The sequence below is a fragment of the Myodes glareolus genome, chromosome 1 (assembly GCF_982192425.1).
Source record: "Myodes glareolus chromosome 1, mMyoGla1.1, whole genome shotgun sequence".
NCBI classification, from domain to species: domain Eukaryota; kingdom Metazoa; phylum Chordata; class Mammalia; order Rodentia; family Cricetidae; genus Myodes; species Myodes glareolus.
In genome coordinates, this window is record NC_142026.1 from 39,137,119 (window position 1) to 39,162,099 (window position 24,981).

The following is a 24,981-nucleotide window of genomic DNA, read 5'->3' on the forward strand; positions in this document are numbered from 1 at the left end:
ATCCCAGCCTTTATCAGGCAAGAAATGAGGGTTTAAGAACAATTTCAGAAAGGAAGCACACTTATATAATATGCTTGTCTGATATGCCATCCACACAATAGGTTTGCTATAGTAAATTGCTTTTATTTCAATTATCCATTTATGTGCTAAATAAAAGTAAGGTATCTGTTGCAAAAGGAAAAGACATAGTTGATCATGAGTTTGTCATAAGCATTGATGCATAATCATTCTGATAATTCTTATTTCAAAATTAAATACTCTTTTTATTAGTGGGGCATCCTATACGGTTAGGAAAACAAATATATCAATGCAACTACATAAAATACACAACTACATAAACCAAATATCACTAAACATAAAGAGTGTTAAAAATCTTGTAACATAATTGTGGAGATTTAAATGTCTCATGATTCTCAAGCACAAATAACACAGTTATATAAATCAAAGTAACATTAGTTTTAAACTGCACTGTAAAATAAGTGCACCTCACAGACTTTAATCTATATTATATCTAACACCTATTAAAATATATTTCTTTTCAGAAAGAGAGGCATTATTTAGGATAGAATATACTTTAGGTAATAAAATCTGTATCAACATATCTTTACATTGAAAAATAATTACATGTGTTCATTTTGACAACAAAACTAATAAAAATAATAAAATATTATAAACTAGTAAGATAAACAAAATAATGTACAACTATATCAAAACACTAACGATGAATGAATCAGCACATATTCTATATCAATAAATAATTATGTCATCAATACAGAAAGACTTCATACAGGCCATCTAACAATGAGAGCAAAATGTATAGAACTAGAAAAAAATTAGTAGAAACTAAGTAAAGATATACTAGAAACAAGCCAGGCAGTCGTAGCACATACCTTTAATGCCACCACTCAGGGAAGTAGAGGCATACAGCCTGGTATACAAAGTTGGTTCCAGAACAGTCAGAGATACATAAGAAACTGTGTCTAGAAGATCAAACAACAACAACAACAAAATAAACAACAGAAAAAAGAAAAAAAAGAGATGTATCAGAAGTAAGAGAAAGTGAAACTTAAACATACAGACTATAACAGTCCTTTAATAATATTTAATTTTTTACTAGAAGGAAAACTCCAACCCAAGGAAGTTGGTTACACCAACAAAAACACAGACAATTGATGGTCTCATAGCAGCAAATCTTAAAGAAAAGAAAAATGCACAAATTAACATCACTACCAATGATATCTAAATTAACAGGAGATAGCAATCAATGGTCATTAATATCCTTTAATATAAATGTACTCAACTTACCTATAAAAAGGCACTAGCTAACAGATTGGATATGAAAACAGAATCCTTTCTTCTTCATACAAGAAACACATCTCAACCTCAAAAAGAGACATCTTCTCAGAGTAAAAGGGTTGGGAAAAAATATATCAATCAAATGAACCTAAGAAACGAGTGGGTGTAGCTGTCCTAATATCTAAAAAAGTAGACTTCAAGCTAAAATCAGTCAAAAGAGACAAAGAAAGTCATTTCATATTAGTCATAGGAAAAATTCATCAAGAGGAAATTCCAATACTGAACATCTATGCCCCAAATATAGAGCAACTTCATATGTAAAAGAAACACTTCTAAAGCTTAAATCATACATTAAACCCCACACACTAATAGTGGGAGACTCCAACATTCCTTCCCCTTCTCACGACTGGACTGGTCAATCAGACAAAAAGTAAACAGAGAAATAAGAGAACTAACAGATGTTATGACTCAAATGGACTCAGCAGACATCTATAGACTATTCCGTACAAACAAAAAAGAATATATGTTCTTCTCAGCCCCTTATGGAACCTTCTCAAAAATTGACCACATATTCAGTAACAAAACTAACTTCAACAAATACAAAAAAATTGGAATAACCCAATGTACCTTATCAGATCACCATGGTATAAAACGAGAAGTCAACAGAAATGCTGATTCCAAAAACCCCACAAACACATGGAAATTAAACAATGCTTACGTGAATCATCAATGGGTCAAGGAAGAAATAAAGGGAGAAATTAAAGACTTCCTTAAAATTTAGTGAAAATGACCACACAACATACCCAAATTTATGGGACACAATGAAAGCAGTGTTAAGAGGCAAGTTCATAGCACTAAACGCCTACATAAAGAAGCTGGGAAAATTCCACACTAGTGAATTAACAGAACATTTGAAAACTTTAGAATAAAAAGAAGCAAATTCACCTAAGAGAACTAGATGTCAGGAAATAAAGTGAGAGCTGAAATCCACAAAATAGAAACAAGAAAACAATAAAAAGAATCAATGAGACAAAGATTTACTTCGTCGAGAAAATCAACAAAAAAGACAAACCTTTATCCAAACTAACCAAAAGACAGAGAGAGATTACCCATATTAACAAAATCAGAATTGAAAAGAGGAACATAACAACAGACATGGAGGAAATACAGAGAATTATCAGGACATATTTCAAAAACCAGTATTCCACAAAATTGGAAAACTTTAAGGAATCAGACAACCTTCTTGGATAAATATCACTTACCAAAATTAAATCAAGACCAGACAAGCAAATTAAACAGACCTATAACTGCTGAAAAAATAGAAACAGTCATCAAAAGTCTCCCAACATAAAAAAAAAGCAGCCCAGGACCAAATGGTTTCAGCTCAGAATTCTTCAAGACTTTCAAAGAAAACTAATACCAATAACCAATACTCCTCAAATTATTCCACACAATAGAAACCGAAGAAACATTGCCAAACTCTTTTTTATGAGGTTATAATTACCCTGAAACCCAACCACAGAAGACATTACTAAGAAAGAGAATTGCAGACCAATCTCACTCATGAACATTGATGCAAAAATACTAAATAAAACACTGCCAAATCGAATCCAAGAACACATCAGAACCATCATCCAGCATGATCAAGTCAGCTTTATGATGCAGGGATAGTTCAACATATGAAAATCTGTCAATATAATCTACCATATAAACAAGCTGAAAAATGAAAAACACATGATCATCTCATTAAATGCCGAAAGAGCATTTGACAAAATACGGCATCCCTTCATGATAAAGGTCTTGGAGAGAGCTGGGAAACAAGGAACATACCTAAACATAATAAAGGCAAAATACAGCAAGCCTACAGCCAACATCAAACTAAATGGAGAGAAGCTCTCAGCGATTCCACTGAAATCAGGAACAAGACAAGTTTGTGCACTCTCTCCACATCTAATCAATATAGTTCTTGAGGTCCTACCTAGAGCAATAAGACACCAAAAGGAGATCAAGAGAATACAGATTGGAAAAGAAGTCGAACTCTCACTGTTTACTGATGATATGATAGTTTACATAAGAGATCCCAATAATTCTACCAAGGAACTTCTACAACTCAAAAACAGTTTCAGTAATGTAACAGGAAACAAGATTAACCAAAAAAAAAAATCAGTAGCCCTCCTATACACAGATGCTAAAAAGGCTCAGGAAGAAATCAGAGAAACAACACACTTCACAATAGCCACAAAAGGCATAATATATCTCAGAGTAACTCTAACCAAACAAGTGGAAGAATTGTATGACAAGAACTTTAAATCGTTGAAGAAAGAAATTGAAGAAGACACCAGAAAGTGGAAAAATCTCCCATGATCCTGCGTAGAAGGAATTAACATAGTAAAAAAATGACAATCTTACCAATAGTTATCTACAGATTTAATGCAATGCCTATCAAAATTCCAGAAAAATTCTTCAAAGACCTCAAAAGAATGGTACTCCCATATGAAAAAGCAAATATCCCAGGATAGCCAAAACAATCCTATAAAAGGAAAAAAAAAGAAAAACTTCTGGAGGCATCACAATCCCTGACTTCAAACACTACTACAGAACTACAGTATGAAAACAGCCTGGTATTGGCATAAGAACAGAGAAGAGGACCAATGGAACCAAATAGAAGACCCGGATAACAATCCACACATCTTCGAACACCTGATTTTTGACAAAGAAGCAAAAAATATCAAATGGAAAAAAGAAAGTAATTTTGACAAGTGGTGCTGGCATAACTCAATATCAACATGTAGAGGAAAGAAAATATACCCATATCTGTCACCATGCACAAAACTCAAGTCCAAGTGGATCAAAGACCTCACTTAAAGCCAGCCACACTGAACCTCATAGAAGAGAAAGTAGGAAGTACACTTAAATGCATTGTTACAGGAGACCACTTCCTAAATATAACTCCAGCAGCACAGAGAGAAACAATTAAGAAATGGGACCTCCTGAAACTGAAAAGCTTCAGTAAAGCAAAGGACACGGTCAAAAAGACAAAACGACAGGGTACAGAATGAAAAAAAAATCTTCACTAACCTCACAATAGACAGAGATCAGACGTTCAAAATATACAAGTAATAAACTACAGATAGCCAAAGAAATTGATAGAATTCAACATCTGTTACATTGAGATATTGTAAATGTTCTACAACAAATGGGAAACTGAGGGAGAAGGATTACTATGAGTTGAGGATCAACTTTGGTTATATCATGAGCTTAGGGCAGTTTGGGCTATAGAGGAACAATCTGTCTCACAGAAGAAGAAGAGACAGGGTAGAAGTAAGGAAAAGAAGAGAGAGAGGAAGACAAAATGGTTGGATGAAAGAGTGAAATGAGGGAGAAAGGAGGATGATAAAAGTTTCTATTAAATGACTACCATGGTAATTTCACATATACACAAATATACTAAAAACACAGGAGTGTGTTTCAATAAAGTTTATTATAAGACATACAATATTTACTTTTAAATAAATTAGTAAAACTGAAATTTAGAGATTAGTACTTCAATTCTTTATGGGATTATGAGTTACTATAGTTACCTTTATGCTTAAAATTTATTATGTGAATGTTTTTAATCTGGCTAATTTTTCACAACTTAATGGTTTGAACACATGTATTACAATGTTAGTTGGAACTTTGGGGATGCTAGTCTTAGTTAAGAACATGAAGATGAAGATTTTGTGAATCACCTTAGTCTTCTCACATGCAGAAGTTTCCAGTGCCAGTACTCTTTAGTCCATGTGGGAATACACTGAAAAAGTGGTCCTCTGTAATCTAGTATGTATGTAATCACTAAATATGGAATCTGTTCCTCTGGAATTATTCTGGTTATTGTTTTGTCAATTTGACATAAGCTAGCAGCATCTAAGAGGAGAGAGCCTAAATGAAGAAACGCTTCCATAAGATCAGCATCTAGGAAGCCCGTGGAGCAGTATTTATCATTATTGATTAAAATAGGTGGGCACAGCCATTACAGATCATACTACTATGGGAAGTGGACCTGGTATATAAGGAAGCAAACTCAGCAAACCAGGAAGCAGCACTCCTCCATGGGCTCCACCTTTAGATCCCTGCCTTGAATTCATTCCCTTAGAGTGATGACATGTGATATGACAGTTGTAAGGAAAAAATTCTTTCCCATGTTGTTTCTGGTCATGATGTTTTATCACAGCAATAGAAAGTCTAACTATAGCTGAGCATGGTAGCTTAAACCTTACCTTTGAAACCAGCATGAGGACATTCAAGACCAGCCTGCCCTACAGACAGATTGAGTTCTAGGACACCCAGGGTGACACAGAGAAACTCTGTCTCAAAAATGAAAACCAAACCAAAACCCAAACCCTAACTTAGACAAGCATCTTGGTCCTTAATTTCATAGCCCCAGAAATAGTATTGCTGAAAGCTCCTAGCCTGTGATGGTTTACTAAAGCAGACAGAGAATACTCAGGGGTTAAAACACAAGCTGATCAGAATTGCAATGATTTGGTTTTCGATATTTTCTTTTCAAATTATGCAAGTAGTTTTGCTAAATTAACTATAGAAAGATAAAGGGAACTTTGCATAAACTTTATTAATAAAACTATATTTAAAGAAAATATGATTGTAGAAAATTAAGAAGGCACTAGAACTAAATATTGAGTTGAGGGTAATTATAAAATACAAGCTCAATATATTAGAATCTATAATTCTCTGTGACTGGGGCTGTAGGTCCCTGATTGTCTATTTGCACAATTACTACATGTCTAGAAAATCTATGCCCTCTCAGAATAATATATACATACATACATGCATACGTACATACATACATATGTCTGTCAAAATAGATAAGCTACCTACAAATGGGTAGAAAACAGTTATTATAAAAAACAAGTTTCTTAAATTCATTATAAAAGATATAACTTTCACATATTATATAAAAAGAGCTAGAAGTATTGAAAATGTTATTATCAATGATGTAAAGTAAATGTAATAACTCTATACTGATTATTACAATATATTGGTGAAAGTAATTTGAGACATTTTTAAAGGAAAGCTACTCCATGTTATTAAATTGGAGGATTTATTTTTTATGAATATTTGACTCCTTCACAAATTTTGCTCTGTACTCAAATTTAATGACAACAAAATCTCATCAGGCTGTCCTTTGTAGATATTAGCAATAAAACCCTATATTGTCATTGATATGCAAGGACCTAGAAATACAAAATGGTCAAAAAGAGACAAAATTAGAAGACTAAATCTATTTGCTTTCAATAAGAATTGCAGAGCTATATCAATCAAGCAATTATTAAAAGCATGTCGGTGGACTATAATAAAGAGTATATGAATAGAATCATATGTATGTATAGAAGTTTGATATTTGGGAAGGGTAAAGATGCAATGAAGTAGAGATTCTAGAGTCATTTACAGAATTACTATTAGCTGACTGGCCCTTAAAAAATACATAAAGTTAGAGTCATATATAGTGAGCAGATTACATATTTAGAAATATATGTGCATGTATATGCATATGCACAGATGCATACAATAACATTTACTGAAAAAATAAGCCATAAATTTGAAGGAGAATGAGCAAGGCTTGGAAGGAAGAAAGGGAATGGATAAATGTAACTATGTTATAATCTAAAAACCAAAAAAGTTTAAAGAACAAAATTCATATTATATATAAGTTTTATTAACAAGGCTAAAGAGATAGCTCATGATAAAGAATGCTTATTATTCTTCCAGAGAGCATGAATTTGGATCCAATCTCCATTTCAGTTATATCAGATCTGCCTCTTATACCAGCTCTGGGGTACCTGACATCCTCTTTTGTGTCTGAGGGTACCTACTTCCATCACATACTCTTATACAGACACATGCATACTCACAAATAAAATATACTAAAAATAAAGATGTAATAATGCTATTGAGTTGGGACCACTAGATATCTATATGAAAAGACATGAACATGGATCCCCACTTTGTATTATACAGAATAATTTAAAATGAACTCTAAGTATCAATTAAAATATAATATTCTAAAAATATGAGGGAAATCTTTTTGATATTCAAGTTGGCTAGGATTTCTTTCACATTACATAAAACATATAACCTAGGAAGTACATTGCAAGTTGGACTTCATAAAAATTACCTGTCCTTTCAAGGATTTCTTTTTCTGTTTTATTTTTCCTGGGGGAGGGCTTGATACAGGGTCATACTATGTATACATGGTGTTTCTTGTACTCACTATATAGAATAAGATGACCTCAAACTTACAGAGATTCATCTGTCTTTGTCTCTGCCTCCCAAATCCTGGAATGAACGGTATTATGCCAGGCTTTAAAGGACTTTTATTTTTAAATCAAGACATAGATTATAAAAAGACATTTGAAAATAGTATTTACAAACAAACTTTTTCTGACCATATTCAACACCTAACAGTGTTTATATTAGTAATAAGAAAATAAAAAATATAAAAGGGAAAAGATTGAAACAAGACTTTCATCAAATTATACACACACACACACACCCTCTCTCACACACACACACTAGAATAAAGTGAATCAAATGTGGAGAACATTTGAAGCTCCTGAATACTAGAAGCAGCAGTGCGATCACAAACTGAGGGGTCTCTAAAGGTGTCATGCAAGTCGGGAGATGAATTGCCAGGAGGTCAAAATGAAATCTCGGTTCAGATTGACTTTGCCAACATTGATCAAACTTTCGCAAGCCTGACGCCATTTTGATTCTTTTCCATTTTGGTGTCCAAGTCCCTCATGTCCCACCCTTTCCAACTTCTGTTTACTAAGTTCCACCAGCTTCACTGTTACAAATGTTTCCATTCATGCACCCTTTCTACATGGACAACCCTTCTGCAATATTTCTTTTCTCTCAAGTTAGGTTGTTGAAAATTGTCAGTGTATCTCTATCCTTCCTGTGCTAATATATACATGAGGGGGGTTAATGTTGAGTTTCACAATTCCTGTTGCATTTCAGGTGTTAAATTTCTTGTACAATTTAACCAAGAGTCTCCAGGAAGCAACTTAAAGAGTGGGGTCAAACCCTTAGTAGTGCTAGGCAGTTAAAAGCATATCCCACTGACCTAGACAGAAAATTTTAATTTTGTTCTTTTTTTTAATCTAATATGAAAGCCAAGTACTCATTTAAGCACTGATTTGATGAGCAGGAAAGGAGAAAGTCCTCCACATATTGAAACCAACACCTCAGGAAACTTAATCAGCTTCAAATTGATTGCTTTATGTCTTAACTGCAGTTGTTTCTGTAGTAGAAGATGGTCTCTTTTAAATATATTTATCTCATGAAGAAGCAGCTATTCCAGCTTTGATGGAAAAACAAAAACAAAAAGAAAAACAACAAAAAAAACAAACAAAAGTCTGTTCAGCCTCTTCCTAGGTCCTGCTGCAGGTCATGGAATTCCTTCTGTCATTCCTTGGAGCTCAGGTACTCCTCTGAACTAGTGAGCCCTGGGCAGGGAGGACTGACAGGAGGCATGAGAGAGGCAGCTCTGAGTTCTGGTCAAATCATGCAGGAGGGTGAGCTACCAAGGAAAAAACCCGTGTGGCTGGACTGGAATCTGAATAGCTGCTTAGCCCATTTGCCTGCCCTGCCAGGATGTGTGTAGCAGAAAATTCTCTCTCTCTCTCTCTCTCTCTCTCTCTCTCTCTCTCTCTCTCTCTCTCTCTCTCTTTCTCTCTCTCTCTCTCTCTCTCTCTCTCTCTCTCTCCTTTCCCCTCCCCATTTTCTTAAATACTTGACAGGGATTTTAACTCTTTTCCCATGGGATGTCTTTATATCAGTTCATAAGCTCATAAAGTTGCAAAGCTATAGCTCTGAATATTTTGTCTGTATTTTAGTAACATTTCAATAATTTTACATAATTATTTTTCCCAACGGCTAAGAAGAATCCACATTAGTACCCTTCTATCAAGCATTTATATAACCCCTTTCAGTGAGAGACCTCAGCTTCCTGAAACCCCAATAGCTTCTTTTTCTAGTTTTTTTTTTTTTTTTACTCTGTTTCACAGGCATTTGGAGAAGTCAAGATACATAGTACTAAGATAGTTTAGCCCATAGCAGACCTTGTTTTATTTATTTTTTATTGCTTTATAAAAAATACCATTTAAAATTTCCACTTACTTCCCTCCTCCCATTTCCCTCCTGTTCCCCCACTCACCCTTCCTCCTCCCCCTCCAGTCCTAGGAGAGGGCAGGGTACCCTACGCTGTGGCAGGTTCAAGGCCCTCCCCACTCCATCCAGGCTTAGGAAGGTGTGCATCCAAACAGACTAGGATCCCAAAAAGCCAGTACATGCAATAGAGATAATCTTTAACAACTGGTGTTTGCATAACAGGTTGTCAAATAGATCCATATCTATCACCATGCCCACAATTCAAGTACAAATGGATTAAAGTCCTCAATATAAATTTGACCACACTGAACCTGATAGAAGAAAAAGTGGGAAGTAGCCTGCAATACATGGGCACAGGAGACCACTTCCTACATATAACCCAAGTAGTACAGGCAATAAGAGAAACAATGGATAAATGGGACCTCCTGAAACTGAGAAGCTTCTGTAAAGCAAAGGGCACAATCATTAAGACAAAAAGGCAACCTACTAAATGGGAGAAGATCTTCACCAACCCCACATCAGACAAAGGTCTGATCTCCAAAATAGATAAAGAACTAAAGAAACTAGACATTAAAATTCTGAATAACACAATTGAAAAATGGGGTACTGAATTGAACAGAATTATTTCAAATGGCCAAAAGATACTTAAGGACATGTTCAACTTCCTTAACAATCAGGGAAATGCAAATCAAAACTACTTTGAGATACCATCTTACATCTGTTAGAATGGCTAAAATCAAAAACACCAATGAGAGACTATACTGGAGAGGATGTGGAGTAAGGGAACACTCATCCATTACTGGTGGGAATGCAAACTTGTGCAACCACTTTGAAAATCAGGGAGGCGGTTTCTCAGAAAATTGGGAGTCAACCCCAATAGCTTTTTAAAGAAAACGTTCCTTACCTTCTCAGAGAGCCATGTGCACCACATTTTGGCACCAGTAGGTGTCACTGCAGGTAGGGAAATGAATCAGGGAGAGGTGAGGATGAAAACTCAGCCCTGATTAACTTTGTCAATTTTGGTCAAATTTTGGGTATTTTGATGCCAGGAGGTATAATTTGACCATATTCTAACACAGTATAATTTCAAAAACAACTTTCCTAGAGTAATAACATCCCCAGTACACAAGGAAGCATAATTACATTGAAAGACAACTCAGTGTACACTTCGTTTCTTCCAAGAAGGTGGCATATAGAGACAGGCTACCTGTGTTATTTAAAATAAATAAATAAATAAATAAATAAATAAATAAATAAATAAATAAATAAATAAATAAATAAAATTAAATAAAAATTGAAAAAAAAAAAGAACTCAAGGAAGGATATGGCATGGTCATACTTACGGACCAGAGATCATACAGGCTATCCGCTACCTGTTTTCCTTGTTGTAGGAGCTTGGGCGACCGTATGGCTATACATGTAATGTGAAGATTATTTATATCACCTATGGTGCTGGCTCTGAGATCATCATATTTCCTACCCAATGGATAATACAGATCACATGGCTGTTATTCTCCTCCAATTTTCAGCTTTCTTGATAGAAGAAAAAGTTAACAGTCCACTCATTTGAGAGGAAACCCCTGTGCACTTAATGTTTCTGGTTTCCCAGCTGATTTGTGAGCACAAGGACTTTTGTACTACTTACAATAAACCACTTTCAGAAACTGGTAGTTTCTAAAAACGTTAAAAAAAGATAAAGGTAGGTAGAGAGTGGCTCAGTGTTTAAGAACACTTGTTCTCCTTTCAGAGGACCCAGGTTTGGTTTCCAAGACTCACATTGGGTATCATAACTGTCTTTACCTATTTCCAAATGATTCAATGACTAAATTTTGCTTCCATAGGTGCTGTACTTACACAAAGTATAAATATACATTCCAACAAAACACAACCACATGTAAAATAATTCTAAAATAGTTACACACAATTTATATATTCTACTTTTAACACTTAACACAAGAACCATGGAAACATATGTCCATATAAAGCAAAACATATCATTTGCATGTATTGATATAAACCACTTAAATGCCTGGAACCTGTAGAGACCATAAGAGGGCATCAGATTCCCTGGAACTGGAGTTGTAGGTGGTTGTGAGCTGCATTGTGGATGATGGGAATGGAATTTTGGTCCTCTGAAGAGCAACAAGTACTGTTAAGAGGTAAGCCATCTCTCTAGGACTATCAAGGTGTACAGTCTTAAACTTCCTTTTTATGTTTTTATACTTTAGTAAATCGGTGAAAAATAATTATTTAAATGAGCACATCTGTGGATATTATTAACATATTGTTATATGCATCAATTATTTAAATGATGATGTTATAATTACATTTAATGTCAACTTCACAGGACAGGTATCCTTGGAAACCTCACAGCTCCATGCAATGAGATCTGTGATTGCTCAAGCACACTCTATGCCTCTATATGTGGAAGAGATGATACAGAGTATTTCTCTGCATGCTTTGCAGGTTGCCGTGCTGTTAAATATTTACACAATGAAAAGGTAACTTTTATTTATTGTGTTTTTCTTCTCTAGTAATAGGCTTAATTAGTAGTTAGTGATTAAATTCAACTCCTAACTCTCTGTAAAATTTACTTTCATATTTGCTTTGTTCTTAATCTTTGAAATAGAGAAGTAAAACCTAATTTATGATTCCTGCATTCCTTTTGAGCAACACTTACTGAACTTTGAACACAATCTTTCACACACCGAAAGGTTACCGGGTCCCATCCTGCGAGTCATCTTTCCTTCAAATGTGCCTTCTGATGAGATTCAAAATGTCTATGGTGTATCGTCTTGCTATATCTCTACTTCTGCTCCACAGTAACTCAAACATGGATAAGTTTTTTTTCTTTTTTAATAGGGTGTTGAATCCAATACTCTACTGCTGAGCTTTTACACCCCCTGTACATAGTTCTTTGATTATGCCCTAGATCTCACCATATATACAAGGCTTTCACAAAACATATGTGATGTTGTATGGTGAGTGATGAAACCATACGAAGGAGAAAACTATGACATAACTGAATTGAATATGCTTAAAAATGTTAGTTACTTATGATGGGGAGTATCCTTCTGCATATATATTGCTTTTATTGGTTGATGAATGAAGCTATTTCAGCCAATGGCTTAGCAGAGTAAAGCCAGGCAGGAGATCTGAACAGAGGATATATAGAAAAATCAGGCAGAGTCAAGGAGATGTCATGTAGCTGCTGAAGGTGAAGGACACTGGAAGCATACCAGTAGGTCACACACTCGTGGCAATACACTGATTAATAGAAATGTGTTAATTTAAGATATAAGAGCTAGCTGGGAACACGCCTAAGTTATTGATTAAACAGTGTTTTAATTGATAGAGCTTCTGTGCAATGATTTGTGTAGGGGCATCTGGGAAACTGATGAGCAGCCTCATTTCTACAAAGGGTGAATGTAGACTTAAAAATGGTTATTGGCAGTTATAGAACAAAATAGTTTTAAAAAATAAAACAAAATCTTTAAAGAGACAGGAAAAGTAATATAAAATAGTACAGACAGACATAGATTAAAGAAAATATTAAAAAACAATAGAGAAAAAGAATAATAGAGAAAAGATGGAAAATACACAGAGTCTGCGTTATGTATACTATTATGTTATATTTGAAATTTTTGACTGTGAATGAGCTAAGAACAGGAAGACATTTCATTGTACAGGCTACTAAGCTAAACCAACATATATATTTTAAAGGTATCTTACTCAAAATTTGAGTCTAAGGATTTTGTTACTTCAGAAAAGAGGTTCTGCTTTTGCTTCTACAGAAGATAAGAACCTGTAGATTCCTTCCATGCTAATGTGGTTTGATGGAACAAGACCCTCTGAAAAGATCTCTGTGAATCCTAAAAATACTTTGCTCAATAAACAGCAGAAAGTAGTTTGAAAAAAAACTATACCCAAATTCCCAAAAATGATAGTTCATAATAGTTTCTTTTCAAATAACAGGGGATATGATATATAAATGAATACTTTGCAGTGGTATGGATCTTAAACTAGTGATACAAACTTAAGGTCAATTTTGTTCTATGTAAATTTCTACACTTGTTAAAGGTATTATGTTTATGCAGCTCATTGGAAAATATAATGTATAATTAAGCAATACAGATTAAGAGATTGTCATATATAATAATCAAACTTATAATTACATTAGGAAGGTTATCTAGATAAACAGATATATTTCAGTTAAATATATAATATTCAACACTTCAAAGACTTACAGACTATGGCATTTAAAGTTTTAAAAAATATATGTTAAAATAGTATTTAAGTCTTCAAAATCTAGAAAAATTAATTGGAATAGAAAAGTATAATGACTTCTATATAGAGTTTTTATTTTCAAAAGTTTCAGAATTTCCAACTTTGTCGATTACGGATTTTGAAACTATGTCTCTATAATTGCGAGGGCTTCCCTGGTCTCTGTTGTTATGTCTCCCTTTTCACTTCTAATTTTATTAGTTTGGATATTGTCTCTTCATTTTTTAGTTAGTTTGGATAAGGGTTTGCCTATCTTGATTTTCTCAAAGAACCAGCTATTTGTTTCATTGATTCTTTGTATTGCTAAAATTTAATTTATTCATTACATACCTTTATTTGAGCTTAATCTATAATCCTATACAATGATAAAATTAACATACGATGATTATTATTTCTCAAATTTGTAGCACTTTCCTCATTTACAAGAATTATATACACACAAAACCCTATGCACAAAATATTTCATTTTCAGGTAAAGTATTACTGATTCTATAACTAATAATGCTTTTCTAAATAATGTATGGCAGGTCTAACATGAGTATATTCATAAAAATTAAGCCATCTAATCTGGATGTGATTGCAAATGTCTTTAATCCCAGTACTCTGGAAGAAGAGGCAAACAGATCTCTGTGAGTTCCAGGCCAGCCAGGGCTACATAATGACACCCTATATATGGAATGCTCAGAATATTCTTCTCCAGGGAAAAGCAAACCAACTGGTTATCCAATACCAACATATCAACCCTAAAAGCATATATACAAATAATATTATACAGATTGAGCAACTTACATTAAGAAAAAGAGTCTATGAATTTGAAAGAGGACACGTAGAAGGAATTGGAAGGGAGAAAAGAAGGGGAAAAACAGCATTATATTTTAATATCACTAAATTAAAATTATTAACATAAAAACAATCAAAACTCTGCATTCTCCCTTCCAATTTTGATTCAATTTTTATTTTTATAATACTAAAGCTATTATCTCCTGTCTGTTTCTGAAATACTGTAATTTATGTTCAATATTCACAGATGTATTACAATTGCTCTTGCATTAAAGAAGGATTGACAAATACGGATTCTGAGGGTCACTTTATTGATGCCACTTCTGGAAAATGTAATGCCAATTGTTACACACTACCTTTGTTTTTTGCTTTTTTCTTTTCCTCAATTGTTTTTTCTAATTTGCCTAGTGTGCCTCTCTTCATTTCTATTCTCCAGTAAGTATAAAATTTTTATAATTATTAATTACTTAATACAAAATTAGGATATATTTAGAAATAGTTCAGATTGTTATGATCAATGATTTTTTGTGCTTTATATGTTAAATAAAAGGATAAAATTTCATACTGTTAAAGATTCATGTATAAGCATATCTTTCTTTTTACTTGTTCATTATTTGCATAACATATAAATGGTACATTTGGTCTCACATTAATTTCAAAATAAGTGTACAGTTTTGGACTTTCACATATTATTTTCAAATTTTGTAGAAAATATAGATATCACCAGTAACAAAATAAAGTTAACAGAAAACTTAGGTTACACTTATTTTGTATAACACACTTGAATAATCCATTAACAGGAAAGTTTTCAATTGTAACATAATGTTAGTGTAAATTTGATTCACTTGTCTGGGTATTTAATCCAGTTCTACATTAAAACCCTGGCTATGAGGAAACATTAGAGTCATCCACAGAAAAACAGAGTAACTTTTACGATTTCAACTTATTATTCTAAATTGAACATCCATTTTTCCTTCATGTGTTCATAGACTGGTAGAATTAACATTGAAGAAATGGCAATCTTACCAAAAGTAATCTTCAGATTCAATGAAATCCTCATCAAAATTTCAACACAATTCTTTATGGACTCTTAAAAAATAATACCCAACTTCATACAGAAAAACAAACATCTCAGGATAGCCAAAACAATACAATTCTGAACAATAAATGTACTTCCCAAAGGATCACCACCGTTGACTTTGACTCTACTATAAATCTATAGTAATAAAAACCACATGGTATTGGCATAAAAGCAGACAGACTGACCAAATGGAATGAAATCAAAGACCCCAGAAGTTGTCGGCTTGCTGTAAATAGCTTTTATTATATTTAGGTATGATCCTTGTATCCCCAATCGCTCCAACACCTTTATCATAAATGGCTGTTGAAATTTGTCGAATGCTTTTTCAGCATCCAATGAAATGATCATATGGTTTTTTCTTTCTGTTTATTTATATGATGGATTACATTGATAGATTTGCATATTTTGAACCAGCCCTGCATTTCTGGGATGAAGCCTACTTGATCATAATGGATAATTATTCTAATGAGTTCTTGGATTCCATTTGCTAGTATTTTATTGAGAATTTTCGCGTCGATGTTCATGAGTGAGATTGGCCTGTAATTCTCTTTCTTCATTGTGTCTTTGTGTGGTTTTGCTATCAGAGTAACTGTAGCTTCATAAAAGGGGTTTGGCAATGACTCTTCTATTTCTTTTTTTTTAATTAATTAATTAATTTTTTTGTTTATAAAAATTTCCACTTCCTCCCCTCCTCCCCATACCCTCCCATTCCCCCCACTCCCTCTCCTCCTCCCCCCCAACTTCCTCTCCTCCTCCCTCTCTAGTCCAATGAGAAGTCAGGGTTTCCTGCCCTGTGGGAAGTTCAAGGTCCTCCCCCCTCCCTCCAGGTCTAGGAAGGTGAGCATCTAAACAGACTAGGATCACTAACAGCCAGTACATGCAGACGAAACAAGACCCAGTGCCATTGTAAATGGCTTCTCAGTGTGCCCCCATGTCAGCCACAGTCAGAGAATCCGGTTTGATCACATGCTCCTTCAGTCCCAGTCCTACTGGCCTTGGTGAGATCTCATTCGATCAGTCCCCTTGTATCAGTGGGTAAACGCACCCCTCGTGGTCCTGATTTCCTTTTTCATGTTCTCCCTCCTTCTGCTCCTCATTTGGACCTTGGGGGCTCAGTCCAGTGCTCCAATGTGGGTTTCCGTCTCTATCTCCATCCATCGTCGGATGAGGGTTCCCTCTGGTCCTGCCTATCTTGCTCACGTTTTCCCTCCTTCTGCTTCTCATTTGGATCAAGGGAGTTAAGTCCAGTGTTCCAATGTGGGTCTCTGTCTCTATCTCCATCCATCGCCAGATGAAGGTTCTATGGTGATATGCAAAATATTCATCAGTATGGTTATGGACCTAGACCAGTTCAGACACCCTCCCCTCTGCTGCCCAGGGAAGAATCTGGGGACCTCTCCTTGGGCCTGAGAACCCCTCCAGAAACAAGTCTCTTGCCAACCCTAAAATGGCGCCCTTAGTTAAGATATATACTTGCCTGACTCTTCTTTTTCTATATTGTGAAATACATTGAGGAGTATATGTATGAGCTCTTCCTGGAAGTTCTGATAGAATTCTTCATTGAAACCATCTGGTCTTGGGCATTTTTTAGTAGGGAGATTTTTAATAACAGTTTCTAATTCATCACAACTAATAGGTCTATTTAGATTGTTCACCTGGTCTTGGTTCAACTTTGGTATATGGTACTTATCTAAAAATTGTCCATTTCTTTTACATTTTCCAATTTTGTGGCATACAGGCTTTTGTAGTAAGATCTAATGATTCTCTGAATTTCCTCTGTGTCTGTGGTTATGTGCCTTTGGTTATAGTCAAAACAATCTTATACAATAAAGGAACTTCTGGAGGCATTACCATCCCTGACTTCAAACTCTATTATAGAGCTACAGTATTGAAAACAGCTTGGTATTGGCATAAGAACAGAGAAGTCGACCTATGGAATCAAATAGAAGACCCGGATATTAACCCGCAAACCTATGAACACCTGATTTTCGACAAGGGAGCTGAAGGTATACAATGGAAGAAGGAAAGCATCTTTAACAAATGGTGCTGGCATAAGTGGATGTCAACCTGTAGAAAAATGAAAGTAGATCCATATCTATAACCATGCACAAAAATTAAGTCCAAATGGATTAAAGACATCGACATTAATCTGTCCACTTTGAACCTGATAGAAGAGAAAGTGGGAAGTAGTCTACAAGATATAGGCACAGGAGACCACTTCCTAAGTAGAACCCCAGTAGCACAGACAGTAAGAGAATCGATGAATAAATGGGACCTCCTGAAACTGAGAAGCTTCTGTAAAGCAAAGGACACTGTCAGTAAGACAAAAAGGCTACCTTCTAACTGGGAGAAGATCTTCACCAACCCTTCATCAGATAAAGGTTGATCTCCAAAATATACAAAGAACTCAAGAAACTAGACACTAAAACTCTAATTAAAAAATGGGGTGCTGATCTGAACAGAGAATTCACAACAGATGAACTTCGAATGGCCAATAGACACTTAAGATCATGCTCAACCTCCTTAGCGATCAGGGAAATGCAAATCTAAACAACTATGAGATACCATCTTACACCTGTCAGAATAGCTAAAGTCAAAAACACCAATGATAGCGTATGCTGGAGAGGATGTGGAGTGAGGGGAACACTCATCCATTGTTGGTGGGAATGCAAACTTGTGCAGCCACTGTGGAAATCAGTGTGGCGGTTTCTCAGGAAACTGGGAGTCAACCTCCCTCAGGACCCAGCAATTCCACTCTTAGGAATATACCCAAGAGATGCCCTATCATACTACAAAAGCATTTGTTCAACTATGTTCATAGTTGCACTATTTGTAATAGCCAGAACCTGGAAACAACCTAGGTGCCCCTCAATAGAAGAATGGTTAAAGAAGGTGTGAAACATATATTCATTAGAGATTTACTCAGCGGTAAAAAACAATGACATCTTGAATTTTGCATGCAAATGGATAGAAATAGAAAACGCTTTACTGAGTGAGGTAACCCAGACCCAAAAAGAGTAATATGGTATGTACTCACTCATAAGTGGATTCTAGCCTTAATTAAAGGTCTTTGAGCCTATAATTAGTGATTCTAGAGAAGCTAAATAAGAAGGTGAACCTGAAGAAAATCATATAGTTATCATCCTGGATAGTGGAACTAGGCAAGATTGCCAGGCATACTCGGGTACACGGGGTGGGGGAGGTGGGGAGTGGAAGTAAGGGGAGAAGGCTAGAGAGAAGAGAGAGGGGGAGGATTGGGGATAGCTTGGGGGAATGGGATGGGGGGGAGGGAGGAAGGATGGCTATGGGAGCAGGGAGGTATATATCTCCACTAAGGAAGCCATTTTAGGGTTTGCATGAGACTTGATTCTGGAGGGGTTCCCAGGCCCAAGGAGATGTCCCCGGACTGTTCCCTGGGCAGCAGAGAAGAGGGTGCCTGAACTGACCTTGGTCCATAACCATACTGATGAATATTTTGCATGTCACCATAGAACCTTCATCCAGCGATGGATGGAGATAGAGACAGAGACACACATTGGAACACTGAACTTAACTCCCTAGGTCCAAATGAGAAGCAGATGGAGGGAGAACGTGAGCAAGGAAGGCTGGATCAGAGGGAACCTTCATCCGAAGATGGATGGAGATAGAGACGGAGACCCACATTGGAGCACCAGACTGAGCCCCCAAGGTCCAAATGAGGAGCAGAAAGAGGGAGAACATGAAAAAGGATGTCAGGACTGCGAGGAGTGCATTCACCCACTGATACATGGGGACTGATCTAATATGAGCTCACCAAGGCCAGCTGGACTGGGACTGAACGAGCATGTGATCAAACCGTGTTCTCTGAATGTGGCTGACATGGGGGCTGACTGAGAAGCCATTTACAATGGCACTGGGTCTTGTTTCGTCTGCATGTACTGGCTTTTTGGGATCCGAGTCTGCTTGGATGCTCACCTTCCTAGACCTGGAGGGAGGGGGGAGGACCTTGAACTTCCCACAGGGCAGGAAACCCTGACTGCTCTTTGGATTGGAGAGGGAGGAGGAGAGGGAGTGGGGGGAATGGGAGGATATTGGGAGGAGGGGAGAAAGTGGAAATTTTTATAAATAAATAAATAAGTAAAAAATAAAAAAGACCCGGAAGTAAGCCCACACAACTATGAACACCTTATTTTTGACAAAGAAGTCAAAATTTTACAATTGAAAAAATAAGGCATCTTCAACAAATAGTGCTGGCACAAATGGATGGTTGCATATATAAGATTGCAAATAGATCATATTTATCTACCATTACGAAACTCAAGTCCAAATGGATACAAGTTCAGAACATAAATCCAATTACACTAAAGCTGAAAGAAGAAAATGTGGGAATTATCTTTGAACACAGTGTCTTGAGGGACAATTTCCAGAGTAGAATACCGGTAACACAGATACTGAGATTGACAATGAATAAATGGGACCTCTTGGCACTTAAACGCTTCTGTAATGCAACAGTCACGGTCAGTAGAACAAATGGCAGCCTACAGAATGGGAAAAGATTTGCACCAACTCCACAGTTTAAGGTCTCTGAAATATATGATGTACTCACGAAACTAGACATCAAAATACCAAATAATATATTTTAAAATGGGGTACAGATTTAAGAAGAGAATACTCAACAGGAGAATCCCCGATGGCTATGATAAACTTAAAGAATTGTTCAGTGTCCTTAGCCATCAAAGAAACGCAAATGAAAATGACACTGAGATACCATCTTATTCCTGTCAGAGTGGGTAAGGTCCAAACAATTTCTGACAGCCTCATTAGAGAGGATACAGAGTAAGGGAACAATCTTCCACTGCTGATAGGATTGCAAAGTTGTATAGTTACTTTGGAAATCAGTATGGCAGTTTCTCAGAAAATCGAGTGTCAGTGTACCTTGAGACCAGGCTATACCAATCTTGGGAATATACCCAAAGCGTATTCAATCATAACACAAAGACACTTGCTCAACTATGGTCATTACAGCATTATTTGCAATAGCTAGAATTTAAAAACAAACTAGGTGTCCTGCAGCCAATGAATTTATAAAGAAAATGTTATATATTTACTCAGTGGAGTATTACTCAGCTGTTAAAAATAATGACATCATGAAATCTGAAGGAAAGCAGATGGAAGTAGGAAAAGTCATCCCGAGTGAGATAACTCGTACCCCTAAAGACAAACATGGTAGATCTCACTCATAAGTAGATATTTGTTGTAAAGGATAACCATGCAACATAATTCATAGCCCCAAAGAATCTAGATAACAAAGCATGCCCTAAGGTAGATGCATGGATTTCCCTGGGAATAGGAAATAGAAGAGATCTCCTGAGAAAACTGGGGATAGCGGTGTCATGGGGTCAGGCATCAGGGGGATCAGTATAAGAGGATTCAGGTGGGGGTATGTTAGTGGTGGGACAGAGGGGAGAGTAATAAACAGATGCCTTGATGGGCATTCCAGGGTTAAGGAGAACCCTGTTGCCAGGGAAACTACCAGGAATCTACAAGAACGACCCCAGCTAAGACTCCTGGCAATAGTATAGAAGGTTCCTGAATTGGCAATTATAGAGAGAACTTTCCTGTCCCAACTTCCCATTACCAAATAACTACTCTGAGTCTTAACATTAATTATAAAAGCTTGGTCAATAGCTCAGGCTGACTACTAACTAGCTACTACATTTTAAATTAACCCATATTCCTTATTTACACTCTGTCATATGTTGTTACCTTTATTAGCATGGAACGTTCATTTCCTGCTCTCTCAGTGTCTAGCTGGTGATCCAGACTCTGACCTTCTTCTTTCCATCATTCTCAGTATGACTCTTCTGCCTTTTTCTCTCCTTTTAGCTATGGGAGAAGTTGGCTTCTTTATTAAACAAATGAGAGTAATACGTATTTGCAGTGTACAGAAGGTTCATTCCACAGCAGGCCCTCTCCTGCAATCAGATTGGTGTCTAACCTAATTGTCATCAGAGAGCCTTCATCAAATAATGGGTGGAAGACAGTGCAGAGATTCATAGCCAAGCACTGGCCTGAATTCTGGGATTTCTGTTGAAGTGAAGGAAGAGGGATAGTAGGAGTCAGGGGAAGTCAAGGTCTTGACTGGGGAGCCCACAAACAACTGACGTTAGCTAGTGGATGCTCATGGACTCTGGGCTGACAATTAGGGAGGCCTCATGGGACTGGCCTAGGCTCTCTGCATGTGTGTGACAGTTGTGTAGTGTGGTGTATTTGTGATGCTCCCTGTAATGGGATCAGGACCAATCCCTAGAGCTTGAACGGGCTTTTGGAAATCTATGACTCATGTAGGGTTGTGTCACCCAGCCTTTATAAAGTGGAGGAGCATGGTCCTGCTTCAACTTGGTGTGCCAGATTTTGTTGACTCTCATGGGAGGCATGAGATGTCAGAGACAGAGATGTTGACTGATATTTCTATCCCACATGGCTTGCAGTTGATCAGTTCCAAAGAAACACACAGAAGCCTACATGACTTATAAACTGATTGGCCTATTTAGCTTCTGTTTCTCTTTCCTCAGAATTCAAACAATTCAAAGAGATCATAATAACACACAGTATCCAGATTCTCTGTGTATTTTCCATCTTTATGTGACTTTATTTTAAACTCTATTTCTTTTATTTTTAATTTTTGTCTTTTTTATTTATTAAAAATTTCCACCTCCTCCCTTCCTCCCATTTCCCTCCCACTCCTCCCTCTACCTCTCCCACCAGTCCTAAGAGAAAGCATAGTATCCTGCCCTGTGGGAAGTCCAAGGCTCTCGCCCACTCCATCCAGGTCTAAAATGGTGAGCATCCAAACAGACTAGGATCCCAAAATGCCACTACATGCAGTAGAACCAAATTCCAGTGCCATTATCATTGGTTTCTCAGTCAGTCCCCATTGTCAGCCACATTCAGAGAGTTCGATTTGATCACATGCTCGTTCAGTCCCAGTGCAGCTGGCCTTGGTGAGCTCCCATTAGATCAGTTCCACCATCTCAGTAGGTGGACGCACCCCTTGTGGGCCTGACTGTGTTGCTCATGTTCTCCCTCCTGCTCCTCATTTGGGCCTTGGGAGCTCAGTCCAGTGCTCCAATGTGGGCCTCTGTCTCTATCGCCATCCATCGCCAGATGAAGGTTCTATGGTGATATTCAAGATATTCATCAGTGTGGCTATGGGACAAGGCCAGTTCAAGCACCCTCTCCTCTGCTGCCCAAGGACCTAGCTAAGAACATCCCCTTGGACACCTGGGATCCGCTCTAGAACCAAGTCTCTTGCCAACCCTAAAATGGCTCCTTTAATTAAGATATCTTCTTCCCTGCTCCCATATCCACCTTTCCTCTATCTCAACCATCCCATTCCCCCAAGCTCTCCACAATCCTCACCTTCTCCCTTCTCTCTCCCCATCTCCCCTTCCCCCCACCCAACCCCATCCCCATTCTCCCAACTTCTGCCGGGCGATCTTGAGCCAGAACCTACAAACAACATAGGTGCCCCTCAATGGCAGAATAAATTAAGAAGGTGTGGCACATATACACATTACAGTTCTACTCCATGGTAAAATAAAATAAAATAAAATAAAAAACAATGACATCTTGAATTATGCCTGCAAATGGAAAACACTTTTCTGAGTGAGATAATCCAGACCCAAAAGGATAAATATGGTATGTACTCACTCATTAGTGGATTCTAGCCATGAACAAAGGACATTGAGCCTATAATTTGTAATCCTAAAGAAGCTAAATAATAAGGTGAACCCAAAGAAAAACATATATTTATCCTCATGGAAATTGGAATTTTTGGCTTTTTGAAACAGGGTTTCTCTGTGTATCTTTGGCTGTCCTGTAACTCACTCTGTAAACCAGACTGTCCTGTGACTCACTCTGTAAACCAGGCTGTCCTTGACCTCACAGGGATCTGCCTGCTTCTGTCTCCCAAGTGTTGGGATTAAAGGTTGTGCCACCACTCTCAAATACACTTTTTCTTTATTCTTTATTTTAAGAACTTTATCCTTTTTCTTTTCTCTCACAAGCCTCCAGATATTTTTAAACACACTATAAACCATTTAGAGGTTTTCTTCATCTGAATCTATCCTAACTGGATATCTCCCTTTTTCTGACCATAGGGTCTCTAAGCAATATGGCTAGGATTAAAACTGTGACTTTGACAACTGGATCCAGCCCACATTTTTAGCTTTCTGAGAGTCTAGCCTCAATGCAAAGGTACCGGCTGGAGCCTTGTTTATTGCTATAACTCTATGGCGTTTCAAGGTCCCTGCCACAACCAAGAAGCATATTGTCAGCAATTCATAAATACCATTGAAGTGTTTGGTGGCACGGTCTCTTAAAAGAGCTCCAAACTGAGTCAGGAAGCCTCTCTTAAATGAGATATATTCGCCTCTAGTAAACAGAGCTCACCTGAGAAAATGCTGTTATCAATTAGTTGTACTTAACTCTATTCTTTTCTGTTTAGCTATCTCAGGCTTTCTGTGGATGCAGTTGTCCACACATTGGGAACCATTTGTTGACTGATTTTTCTGTTCCACGTGGTCCAGGGCAGAAACATCAGTCAACACAGAGAAGTGTTTGGGAGGTGTAAATGGGAGACAGGGGAACGGAATGGGAAGAGAAGAGGGAGAGGAAACTGTGGTCGGTATGTAAAAATAAATAAATAACGAAAGAAAAAAATTACCGAAAGCTAAAGATAGGGATTATGAAACCATTTATCGTAAATAGTAATGCTGAATTTTATAAATGAGACATTATGCAAAGTATTTCCATTTTAATTCAAGGGGATAAACAGTAAAGTTTCTTTTAAAAATCTGACCTATGCATCATTTTTCTTCTTCAAAAATATTTAATCAGTAAGAAATACATATATCTTCATGCTTAATTTTCAACACTTTCATGCTAAAATACATATAATGGATTTATGGTTTTTTTTAACCATTTAATGTGCTCTTTTCTTCTTCCCAACAAGCTCCTTCGTTAGTGCCTTCTCTCCATGTGTGACTTGCTGAAGTCATTAGAGTTGTTTGAATCCTTGTGGGTAGACACCGCCTATTTAAAATGATGCAGAGTTATTGTCGTGTATTTCAATTCTGAGTAGTGACTGTAATACGGGTAACACAGGAAAGAAAACACTCAGAAACTAGGACTATGTAAGGAAAGCTGAATAAAGCTGCAGGTTGGATGGAAGGAACACCACTGCAGAGTATGGTGTGTAGCCACCTCCTACTCGAGGGACTAAGGGTGAGAAGAAACACCTGTAAGGAGGACACCTTCCTGTGGCACTCAGTCTCCCTGAGTAACTATGGGGAGGAAACCTGAAGACAGAGACTTGACTTCACCCT

General features: G+C 36.8%; 1 protein-coding gene across 1 annotated transcript in view; it reads left to right on the forward strand.

The window, feature by feature from the left end:
• The window catches only part of LOC146896094 (solute carrier organic anion transporter family member 6C1-like), a 108,330-nt gene that overhangs the window by 63,888 nt on the left and 19,461 nt on the right, over positions 1–24,981 (forward strand). The window contains exons 9-10 of the mRNA XM_087905937.1: positions 11,816–11,969; positions 14,780–14,967. Of these exons, the coding sequence (XP_087762063.1) occupies positions 11,816–11,969; positions 14,780–14,967 (342 nt within the window). The remainder of the gene's footprint in view (positions 1–11,815; positions 11,970–14,779; positions 14,968–24,981) is intronic.